The sequence below is a fragment of the Triturus cristatus genome, chromosome 4_1, assembly GCF_964204655.1.
Source record: "Triturus cristatus chromosome 4_1, aTriCri1.1, whole genome shotgun sequence".
In the NCBI taxonomy this organism is placed as follows: Eukaryota; Metazoa; Chordata; class Amphibia; order Caudata; family Salamandridae; genus Triturus; species Triturus cristatus.
This window is the reverse complement of record NC_140585.1, coordinates 856,271,703-856,284,062: the sequence shown is the minus strand read 5'-3', so window position 1 is coordinate 856,284,062 and position 12,360 is coordinate 856,271,703. Positions and strand designations below refer to the sequence as shown.

Sequence of the window (12,360 nt, the reverse complement as noted above, 5' to 3'; positions counted from 1 at the left end):
TCGAGAACAAATTTCGATGTGTAAAAAGAATGCTCCAGTCTCTTGATATGCTGTAATAAAGAATCTGAACGCTTGCGAGCAATTTTACGCTTACGGGCCACAAACCGTAGAATAAAATCTCTTGCTGAAGCCTTAAAGGCATCCCATATGATGGAGAAGGATAAAGAGTTAGTCTCATTTATGGAGAAGTATTCCTCAACAAAGGCAGCAAAAGAGGAAAGTGTTGGATCCAGCAAGAGGGAGTTATTAAATCTCCATCTCCTGGGGGGTATTAACTTTAGGCAAAACATCTAAATCAATTAGAATGGGTGCATGGTCCGATAAGAATATAGGTCCTATCTCTGCCTTTGTAAGTGCTTGTGATAAGTTATGGGATATAAAAAAAGAATCTATACGTGTTTGAGAATGGTGCACCGGGGAAAAAAAAGTATATTCTCTAGTGATTGGATTACACAATCTCCAAGCATCTAAAAGTTTATGCTGGGTAACCGCATGAACAAAGGATTTATGGGGTTTATTGGGGATAAATGAGACTTTGGAATTTCTGTCCACAAAAGGATCAAAAACCTGATTACAGTCTCCTGCTAGTATGAAATTATCCTCCATACAAAGAGTAAGCTGTTGATTAATTGAGAACCAAAAGGAGGCATCACCACCACCAGTCGGACCATAAACATTAAAAAGAGACTGGAACATCCTTCAACATCAATTTAACATAAAGCCAACGACCATCTACATCAGACTCCTGTGAAATGAACGTAAGTTTAAGCGACTTGCGGCATAATATCAAGCCTCATGCTTGCCTACACATGAGACCCCTTCAGGAGAGTTTAGCATCTCAATGGTCACAAGCGGGAGGGAACATGGAAGATCTAGTGTTGGTTTCACCCAAGGTTCATCGGGCTCTATTATGGTGGAACACTCAAAACATTTTAGCAGGGAAAGCCCTCAAGGATCCAATCCCACAAATAACAATCACAACTGATGTATCACTACTGGGATGGGGAGCTCATATGAAGGACATTGTGGTTCAGGGACACTGGACAACACAACATCAGCTGCTACATGTCAACATGTTGGAAGTACTAGCCATTCAATGGCTCTCGAAGCATTTCTCACAAACATAGCAGGGAGGACTGTCCTTCTACACACAGACAATATGACTGCAATGTATTACATACAAAAGCTGGGGGGGGGGGGGGACCCATTCCATACAGTTGCCCCAATTTGCACACAAAAATGGAAATGGGCCAACAATCACAACATCCACCTCCTAGCACAATACATAACCGGAGAGGAGAACACAATGGCAGACCTCAGCAGAACACACCAGCAGGTTCATGCATGGCTGATACACAGTATGTTACTACAAACATGCTACCAAAGGTGGGGAATGCCCACAATAGATCTGTTTTCAACAAAGGAAAAAAAAATGACAAAGCTTTGCATCCATACATCCACACCCACAATCCAAGTGTAATGCTATACGGATGAACTGGTCAGGGATATTTGCGTATGCTTATCCTCTTCTCCCACTAATACTTTCTGTGATCAGGAAACTCAGACAGACTTGAATGATTCTGATCGCTCCTACATAGGCACATCAACCATGGTACACAACACTATTGGCGCTCTCCCTACAACCTCACGAGAAGCTACCCAATTATCCAAATCTTCTAACACACCGCAATGGAAGGGTGAGACTTCCCAACCCTCAACAGCTCAATCTTGCGTTCTGGCTCCTGAGGTCCTAGAATTTGGATACCTCAGTCTACCTGAAGAATGTATGACTATTCTAAGAGAAGCAAGAAGACATACAAGAGTTTGCTATACAGCAAAATGGAAGCGTTTTGTGCATTACTTGTCAACACAATACTTTAACCCTTCTTGCCCAACAGAACAACATTTAATATGCTACCTATAACATTTACAAAAATCAGTTCGCATACACCTCAATACACCTACATTTAGCAGCTACCAGAAGCACCAGTCCCTTTACTGTATTCCTGTAATCAAAGCCCTCTTGGAAGGATTAAAAAGTAATTCCACAATGTACACCTCCAATACTAGCGTGGCTAATGCGGCTTATGGGGCCACCATTTGAGCCGCTATATAATTGTCAAATACAATTCTTGACATGGAAAGTGGCTTTCCTTGTAGCAATAACATCCTTAAGAAGGGTCAGTGAAACACATGCCCTCACAATTGAAGAACCTTATATCCAAGTCTTCTCTGACAAAGTGCTTTTACTCACTGACCCGAAATGTTTACCCAAAGTTATGTCACCCTTTCATTTGAACTAAACCTTGGAATCGCCTGTTTTCTTTCTAAAACCACAAACTGTTGCAGAACGTTCATTGTATACACTAGTGGTAAAAAGGGCACTTATGTACTGTGTGGAAACATACTATACCCTTCAGAAAAAAACAAACAGCTTTTTGTCTCTTTTTCAAATACATTAGACGGAAATCTATCTCCAAAGCAGGTATAGCAACATGGATTGTTGGATGCATCCAAATGTGATATGCTAAAGCAAAAATAACAGTACCAAATGTGCCAAAAGCTCATTCAACAAGAAAAAAAGGAGGAACCATGGCTTTTTTTTAGCAAATATCCCCCTCAATGATATTCGCAAAGCAGCAACATGTATAAACCCACTCACTTTCACAAAACATTGTGTGGATATTCAATCAAGACCACAAGCTCTAGCTGGACAAACATTTGAAATAATGTTTGAAGGACTAAGTGCGCCATCTCATGCCTAAAGCCACCGCGTGGGGGGGGTACTGCTTTACAGTCTATGCATAGCATGTGTATATGCAGCCAATACATGCTACGAATGGATTATGTTACTTACCCTGTAAGCATCTATTTGTAGCATGTAGTGCTGTAGATTCACATGCACCCTCCCGCCTGCCCGGCAGTTATTAGATGGTGACAAATACCTACAGAACCGCATGTCTAATAGAAAACGCTTACTAAGCAGACTATATCCTCACTCCTTTGATGGCAAAAGGAAACCTTTCTGAGGAACAACGTGTTAGACATGCACAATACCTCGAGGGAGAGGAGAAAGGACGCACAATGCCGATCGTAAAGCTTCCTCAAGAAAAACAACTTGCAATGTCCAGGCACAACACTAGCTGGCAGGAGTGTGCATAGCATGTGAATCCGCAGCACTCCACGCCACAAATAGGGTAAGTAACCTAATCCTTCTTTTCTGTGTGGCTAAAATAGTCTCTATTCCAGAGGCATCTGCTTTTAGGAACCTAAACAAAATGAAGTGCGCTGTTAAAAGACCATCTTGGGCAAGGACATTCGAGAATTAAGCAACAAACAGGGCTGTTTCTTCAGCAAATGTTTTATGTCACCTTGTTTAAAAATGCAAACATTGATTCATTGGGTTGGAAATAAAATTGTTTAATTCAGTAATTGCAGTGGCTGAGCTTTAACTGTACAGTGTTTTTGTTTTCGAACAGTGGAACAGTGGCACACAAAATCATGCAAAAATATGGATTCCGGGAAGGCCAGGGCCTTGGAAAGCATGAGCAAGGGCTAAACACTGCATTGTCTGTGGAGAAAACCAGTAAAAGAGGTGGCAAGATCATTGTTGGTGATGTTGCAGATAAAGGTTGGTTCACTGATTTCTAGAATTTACTCCAGTATCCATAAACCAAATAGCTACGCTTTTCTCTGCTGCTAAATCTGGATCCCTAGAAGATCTTTGCCCCCCAAGGATTTTACAACTCGTAAATTAGTACATCACCCCCTATTTGTACCTAATATTCAATCAGATGCTTACACAAGGATCATTTCCTGGCATCTGGAAACAGGCCTGTATATTTCCTCATTAAAAAGCCAAATTTGAACCCTAATGATCCTGCTAATTATCGTCCCATAGCGAGACTCCCACTCCCAGCATAAATCATAGAGAAAATAATAAATGTTGAAGTCTCTAAATTTATTTTAGAAAATCAACTTTTAGACCATAGTCAGTTTGGATTCAGAGCAAATCATAGCACTGAGACTGCCTTGATAAAAACTACGGAAGAAATACCCATGGCACTAGATAGCGGAGGGTCAGCAGCTCTCATTTTGCTGGACCTGTCCGCAGCGTTCGATACGGTGGACCATGATCTTTTGGTCCAACGTTTGAACACTATAGGGATAGGAGGAAAGGCCCTCTCTCTTCTAACATCTTTTTTTATCAGGGAGATCCCAAACGGTACATTTAGGTACGTTTAAATCCTCGCCATTTATTCTGCCTTGTGGGGTCCCTCAGGGCTCCTCGTTGAGCCAGACGCTATTTCACATAAATGTTTCTGAACTCGCCACCCTGATTAGAGGTTTCAACCTGAATCCCACATCCGACGCGGACGACACCCAGCTGGTGATTTCGGCGGTGGATAAGGATGTTAATCACTCTCTAAAACTACACGATTGCTTTGAGTAGATAGATGAGTAAATACTGCCTGAAATTGAATTCAAGCAAAACCGAGGTGGTACTGTTTGGTAATCTCTTTCCACCTTGGTCTCCTGCCTGGTGGCCAGATAACCTGGGTTCTCCTCCTCTTTCAGTGGCTAAAGCCAAGAACCTTGGCTTTACTATGGATGAGAAACTCAACTTCAAGATCCGGGTATCTAAGGTTGTGTCCTCCTCTTTTCTGACCATCAAAACGTTAAGAAAAATTCTTCCCTTCATTACGAGAAACGGCAGAAAAACTGTTGTGTCCAAGTTAGTCTTGCCCAAACTGGACTATTGTAATGGCCTATATATGAAGCTTCAAGCCAGATTACTTAGAAAGTTGCAGGCGGTACAGAACGCTGCCGCTAGATTAATCCTGGACATTCCCAAATATCAGTCAGTAACAAGTTAAATTTAAGGCACTCTGCATTGCTCACAAGGCACTGCATAGAGATGATCTAAAATGTCTTTGGAATATTTTCAGTTGGTACTCTCCAAATAGACCTCTTCGATCGGCCAATGCCAGCTTGGTGACCACTGTTAGAATTATAAAGGCGAGCTGTGGTGGCAGGAGTTTCAGCTACATTACCACCAGGTTGTGGAATTCCCTTCCACTATATCTCAGGACTATACCTACCCTCCTCACCTTCAGAAAACAACTTAAGACGTGGCTTTTCAGATTTTAGCTATACCTCACTGCAGTACATTTGAGCTTGCAAGCGCCAAGACACTTACGGGTATACACGCGCCATATACGTTTTAATTACATAACTGATCCTTTTAAGGTTGATGCTCCCTGATCTTAGTATTACCGCAAAGCATGGAGTAGGAATTTGGAGAAGTGTTGGTCAGTTGTAGACCAGATGCTCATTTTAATGAAATATATAATTTATGAAATCACTTCTAGTGTTGGTGATGCAACAGCAACATAATAGGCAACGTTCCTGTAAGTGCAGCTCTTAACCATTTAGGTTTAACCTATTGTTGCATCAGTGCCACCTTCTTTTTGATGATTGTCTTTTACTGTTGCTGCTTGTTCCAAGGCACTTTGGTTTGTGAGTGCATTTGGTTTAACAACTTGCAATATGTTTAATTTTTTTGTCTTTTGAATGCTGGCTGAATGTTTGTTGTTCAGTTTTGTCTACTGATCACTTAGTTGATTTATATATATTTCTTTTAGCTGAGTCACAAAAGAAAGACCTCAACCCCTTGACGGAAATTCTTAAGTGCCCTACCAAAGTTGTCTTGCTCAGGGTAAGGAGAGAGTTTTTTTGGGCGTTGGATGTTATTTTATGTCATTGTTGCGTTCTTGGATCTTTTCACTTTAAGGAACCTTTGAATGAAGTTGGGCAAGAGAAGTACTGTACTGTATGCAATAAACCCATAGTGGTAACAACATCTGATTGTGTAAAGATCTTAGAGGTTTTAATTGCTTTTATTAAGTGTACCTATTTTCTAGCAGAGCATTCACAGAAAGAAACAGACTGTGAAAGTCCTAATGCCATGTTGAGAATTTCCATGGCATAAACTAACAAATGACTAAGTGAACACTGCAGAAAAATCCTACTGCTAGAGCTCCTCATTTTGTGTCTGTAACTTAGAAGGGTGTGTGTGCAATAAAATGTGATCAGAATTTCACTTATTTTCACTCAGCCAGCCTTTGGACAGTCAGTAGTTCACATGATAAAGTTCTAGCAACATTGCAGACTAATCAGAGCTGCCACATTCTGTAATATGTATTTGGTTCAGTGTTGTTGAAGGAAGGACCAAAAGTGCTTTACAAGATGCAATGGAAACAATTTAATTTAATTGTTTTCTGCACTAATTTAGGGCTTTTGTGTCAGACTAATAAGCATAGTAATACAAAAAGATGATGGACTGAATGCTGAACATTTTCAAACATTCACCCCCCAGTCACAGATCTGGGTAAAATCCATAGTTCTTTTGCTCACCATGCCACCCCAGTTTGGACACCGCCATATGCATATCAATCTTGACCCTGCTCCCCATGGGAACTGTCCAGCCCGAACTGCTAGGCCAGGTCCTCCCTGGACTGAAAAACAAGCATCCTGGGACCGGTTTCGGGCTGTCACCCTTCATCAGCTGGCCTAGCTTGTGGGCACACGTAAGGAAATGCAAAATTGGAGGACAGTGGGCACAGCAGGAGGCTGTAAAATGTTACAGCCTTCCAGAACTGTAAACAGTTTTCTATGCTCTAAAAAAAAAAAAGTTTATTTCTGATGGATTCTACTAACTGCTAACCTTAACTATATCAGTAGGTGCAAGACTTGGTCCGGATGGTTTCACAGCTGTGCTCCAGAGTGCCGCTACATGGTGCAGTGCTGCTCCGCATTAATGTTGGTCTGCCCTGAAAGTGACAGCGGAACTGCTTAAAAGCACCACCACCCCTCCGTGATAACGTCCAGGTCTTTTTCTGCCCCCACCACCACAACCCCTCACCCCTCTGCATCCCCACCACTGTTTTCTTTTCGTTTTGACAAGTTTTTTTGTTTAAATATTTTCAAAACCCGTGTTCAAAAGGGGACTGTGTCCCTTACTAAAACTACACAGTTCAAACCTTGCCTTGACTGCCGTAAACCAATGTCAGTGACCCTCCACATGAAATGTACTTTGGAGTTCTCTTCCAAGGGATACTCCTCAATAGTCCTAAGCACTGAATAATCCCCGCCTACGTGCGGGACCCCGAGCATATATAAAAATACATATATATGTGTATGTTTAGACAAACAAGTACAGAGTACTTCCAAAATATACATAACTACATGTATACATACATAAACATGCAGCCTATTATAGTTCAAATAGGCTAATATGCCAAAATTACATGGATTTCTCATTGAATAAAAATAATTCAACATATAAATACTGTAATGGAGAACATACACTCCAGTAATGTTCCAAGACAGCCCTTTATTTTCAGAGAAAGAAACAAGTAATAGGCAATTAGCCTATAGGCTGCATAGATGAAGAAGACATCATAGTATTATAAACAAGCATTGGCATAGCCAATAGGTCTCGCTTTTGAGACCTTATAAGTATTTAGTTATGCAGCACAATATCCTTGGTGCAACAACATCAACCGTTGTATGGCTAAACACTTTTAAGGTCCCAAAGGCGAGACCTATTGGCCATGCCAATGCTTGTTGTCCCTTGCAAAGGTTGGTCTCCGCAAAGTGCCAGCATTCTCAAGGGTGAAAAGCTAAAGTCCAATGTACAAAGTGATATTATGAGTGACAAATGTCTTTGTGACCCATGGTGTCAACATTGGGGAACTTCCAGCAGAGCGGTGCTAGTTTATCCCCATAAACAATAATTGTTTTACAACCTCTGGGGGAAAGGTAGGCATCAAATTATTTCCTCACGGATGGCAGGAAGTACCCTTGCATCGCCTTTTCTTCTGGGAGATGTTTGTCCCTTAGCTCTTACTCAGGACTCTGGTGTGGTGAAGAGGCTGGAGCGGTGGTGGGCAGCAAGGTGCAAATCCGCCCTAGGGCCTCTATCCAGGATTGCCTGAAGCTGCTCTTTGACGTCACCCTCAGTGCTAGAACAAAGGCACTCCATAGGAAGTCAGAGGAGAGAGCTCCTCCACAGACCTGCCAAACCCTGCGGTGCCACCGTGTGTCACACGATAACAGCTCTTTTCACACAGTCTCCTGGTGAAGAGCCTATATCCCACTGTGTGCAGAGAGTGAGATGGAAACCCATGTAAAGAGCAGGTTTCATGTTCGGATGTCGGGGCTCTGTGCAACTAAGTTTCATCAGATATTTTACAACCTCCGATTTACGTCGGCAGCAGCCTCCGAAGCCTTTAATATTTGTTTTTCGGGGAGGGTCGGTTCGGGCAGTGCAGGGCTCTAAGCCAGTCTCCTCCATGGTTGGCCAGGTGGTGAAAACCTCAAAGGTCCACCCCTTCCGAGGCTGGTCAGGTGGTGAGGGACTGAAAGCCCCGCCCTCTGTTCAGACTTCGTCACTTCAAGCCCCCATCCCCTCTACCGTAGTATTTTATTGATGGCAGCTCTGCCTCTGGTCCAAGTTGGGAAACCGGCTTATAAAAGTAAGCAGATGTGAAGCGTCTGTCAGTGGGTACCATGACCCCTTTTGAACAATAAAACAAACTTTCAAAATCACATAATTGCACATTCCTGAAACCCTCAATATCAAGTGCAGGGAATACGAATACATCCAATCTTGACACACAGAGACTGCTTTAAAGCAGGCTTGTCTCGTGTGTGACAATTTTCCAGTGTGCTGAGCCAGGAATGCACCATGTTTGTGTTCAGTTTACACCTTGTTCCTCGTAAGCCGCCTCCACCCCACCTTCCTGCGCTCCAAGTAATGTCATTTATTTAAAGTGAATTCCACCGCAGCAAGGAGACCGGGAGCCATTAGACGAACTGCATAATGTTAAACCTGGCTGCAGGAGAGAGTCGATGCTTTGCAGGCAGGGTAAGCAGGCAGCATGCAGCACTGCAAATCTGCCCTCTGACTGCGGTGGGCAGGCAGGAGTGGCGGCACGTTCTTGCTTCAGCCAGCTGCCACTCTGGGTAGAATCAGGTGGGGGAACCTGCCTTTCATAAAACCCACAAACCACGGGAGAGCGATTCATTTAGGATGTTTGCTCCATCCTCCCAGACCTTTAGTGCATAGAAGTGGAAAAAAGGGACAGAGATTGGAAGCCAGCTCATTGAAATCTATTGTGCAGGATGTACATTTCACAAATCTGTAGAAAGTGGTTACCGAAAATACCTCAAGCAGAAGGCAGGAGGCCTTTTCCCCTTCTACTTTTTCAAACGCGAGCCCTGCTCATTCAGAGTAATGCGAAAACAAGCGCTGATGTCAACGATTGTATTGAAGAGGGCGTGACACTGACTGCAGCCCTCATTTACTAAAGCTAGTCATCTGGCCAGCGCCATCTGTTTCCAATTAACGCGAGCGCGATAATTGCAAACAGATGGCGCTGGTGCTCGCTCCCTAGGCCAGAGGAGAGAGAAGGCGGGACATGCACCCGCTTTTGCCCAATTGCGTGCTGGCTTTCTTAGAAAGACGCATGCAAAGGCCAATAGCGGGTGAGCCAAAAAAGAAACACATGCACAAGCGTGTGTTCAGAGTTTAAAGTCCTTACTAAAAGCCTCGCAGAGCAGCGCATGCACGCTGGCTCAGGCGAGAACTACAAACTGGCACCTTGGCTTTAAGGCTTCCAAGAACCTGGACACTGTGCCTTTCGGACCTCCAGGAGCCCCCTGCTCCCATCATGCTTCACACGTCGGTTCTTTTTTCCAGCTCCTTCTGTGAGGATCCTGGAGCTTGAGCTCGTCAGTTTTTGATTATTTCTAGTCAGAAATTGGTTTATTTCATCTTTATTCTACATTTTTGACTGCTGATAACTGTTTTCCGTTATTTTCTTACAAATTTAAGAACTATTTTCTGTCAGAAATGCCAGCTTTATTCAACAAATATCTTTCCTGTGGGAAGAAAATAGCAAAAGCAAGGTCTTCCATTAGAGAGCAGGATCCGCTTTTCCTTCGATCGGATCCCCCCTCCAGACTCAGTCATAGTGGCGGCAGCCAGAAAGGCACATTCAGCGACAACCTTCTCCTCAGTTCCCCTGGAGAAGGGCAGTAAAAACATGGACTCTCTGGGCAAAAGAATGTGTAACACTTCAGCATCATTGATGAAGGTGGCTAGTGCTTCTGCTCTCCTGGGGAGGTATAACCGATCACTCTGGGACTCCTTGTCACGGTTCAAAGAGAAACTGGCGAAAGAAGATCAGAAAAATGTTCACGAATCCTGCAAGAAGGTGGCTTGGTGGCAAACCAAGTTATTAGTGCAGCGGCAGACGCATCAGATCTGGCTGCACATGGCTACTCCCATGGCATCTGTTCTAGACGCTCAGCCTGTCTGCGTCTCAGGGGGCTGAAACCGGATGCACAGTGGAGAATTGTGAATCTCCCTTTCAATGGCTCCTCTCTATTTGGATCTCATGAGGATGATGAGTTGTCCAAAATGAAAACAGAGTTGGACACTCTAAAAGCCGTCGGATTGGAAAAGCAAAAGGAATTTATACGGAAGTTCCATCCCTACGACCTGCGCTCCTTCCAGCAGAGGGTTCACACCCCCTCACTGGTCCACTCAGCATCAAAATCAACCCAGGTCACACTACCACCGGAGAAAGTCTGGTAGAGGAAGGGGAGCTGCAAGACAGTCATCTTCTACAACAAAGCAACCAGCAAAGCGATGAGCTATGGCTTCCTCGATGCCCATTGACCACTCCGGTGGGGGGGGGGGGGGGGGGGGGAGATTATGTTTCATCTGGAGGAGTGGAAGAAAATAACAAAGGACGAGTGGCTGCTGAATATTGTGCAGAATGGCTATTTGCTCAGATTCAAATACCCACCTACATCAGAACGTCTGTAAGAAAGTGGCTCTGTATATACTGTTCCCAAATAGGTAAGTGTGCACAGAGTCCACAGTCCCCGGAGGTTTGGCAGAGGCTAAAGTTAGATGTAACCTTACTCTCTAAGGTGGTAGCTTGGTCGAGCAGTAAGGCAGTATCAGAGGACAGCGCAAAGCATTTGTTGTACACTCTCAGTCAGCAAATGGTCTCACACACTCGAGAACTGAACTCTAGGCCACTGGTTTGTATATTAAAATATATGGTTGTTTTATTTTAGAACCAACAATAGGCATCAAAATATACTTTCTCAGAATGAGATGCTTTAGTTAAATACTTTCAATAGGCAATACACTTTTGAATGCAATAGTTACAGTTGTTGCAATAGGCAACACAAGTCAAACACAATTGTAACATTGAGCTCAATGGGAATTTCTTAATAAATGCAATTAATTACTTTTTGGATTACTTTTCTAACCACAGGACTGGATCCTAGATTCAGTCCTGGGACATCTCCTGTAAACAGTTGAAAGAAATCGTTTTTGTTACACAGGCGATTTTTAAGGAATATTTGTAAGTTTCAAAAATAGACACCTAAAATCATTTCTGGCAAAAACCAGGCAATGTTATCCTATGGAGGAAAATCAAGTTATTGGTAGGTACGGTTGCAATTACTTTTCAGGGTCAGTGCTGGATACCAAGATCCAGCACTGGGATCTCTCCTGATAACAGGTGAGTAATTTCGTTTTCGTTGTTCGTTTGATTTTTTGTGAATATTTTAAAGTTTCAAAACTCGACACTTAGAAGAATTTCCAAGTGAAACCAGTCAATGTTACCCTATGGAAGAAAAGTGAGTTATCGGCTTTTTGGTAAGTACTCGAGTTAAGGTTCTGGGCATAGACTCTGGGGTCTCCCAGGGTCAGCTAAGTACAGTTGTTACACCCTCAGCGGCACAGGGGCAGCCGGATGCAGAGGGAGTTAGGCCCAATTTTAGCCTACGGCGGGCAAGGGGCCTGTGGTTTGTGGCTGCTGGCAAGCAGGCCAAGCGGCTGTGGGAGATGGGCTCCTGGTCACTTTCTCAGGGCAAGTGGGGAAGAAAAATGGGACAGAGGTTGCACTCCCAGGGGCACTCGGGCGGCTGGGTGCAGGGTGCTTTTGAGCCGTCGGGCGCTCAATGAATTTCAATGGAGAAGCTCAGTGACGAACAAAGGCTGCAAGCTTGGGGACGAAGATTCTTTAGGTGCGACCACCACTTCGAGAGGTAAGTTGGGAAGTTAGGTAGGCACCCAGGAGCTGGGCACAGGGGGCCCCAGGGCGCCAGGTGCAGGGGTGTCTTTTCGCGTCAGGAAATCTTACCCTCAGCTGGTCGCCGTTGGAGGGGTCCCTGGTTCTGAGGCTGCAGGTGTCGTCAGGAGCGCCGAGGTAGGTCCTTGGGTGCTGGATTCGGGGTCACAGTCGCCGGGGGGACATCCTTGCGGTCTTT

The 12,360-nt window shown here is 44.0% G+C and overlaps 1 protein-coding gene across 5 annotated transcripts in view; it reads left to right on the top strand.

The window, feature by feature from the left end:
* The window catches only part of RBM17 (RNA binding motif protein 17), a 244,489-nt gene that overhangs the window by 158,735 nt on the left and 73,394 nt on the right, over positions 1 to 12,360 (top strand). For all 5 annotated transcript variants that reach the window (XM_085653554.1, XM_085653556.1, XM_085653553.1 and 2 more), the window contains 2 exons: positions 3,480 to 3,631; positions 5,646 to 5,719. In XM_085653554.1, the coding sequence (XP_085509680.1) occupies positions 3,480 to 3,631; positions 5,646 to 5,719 (226 nt within the window). The remainder of the gene's footprint in view (positions 1 to 3,479; positions 3,632 to 5,645; positions 5,720 to 12,360) is intronic.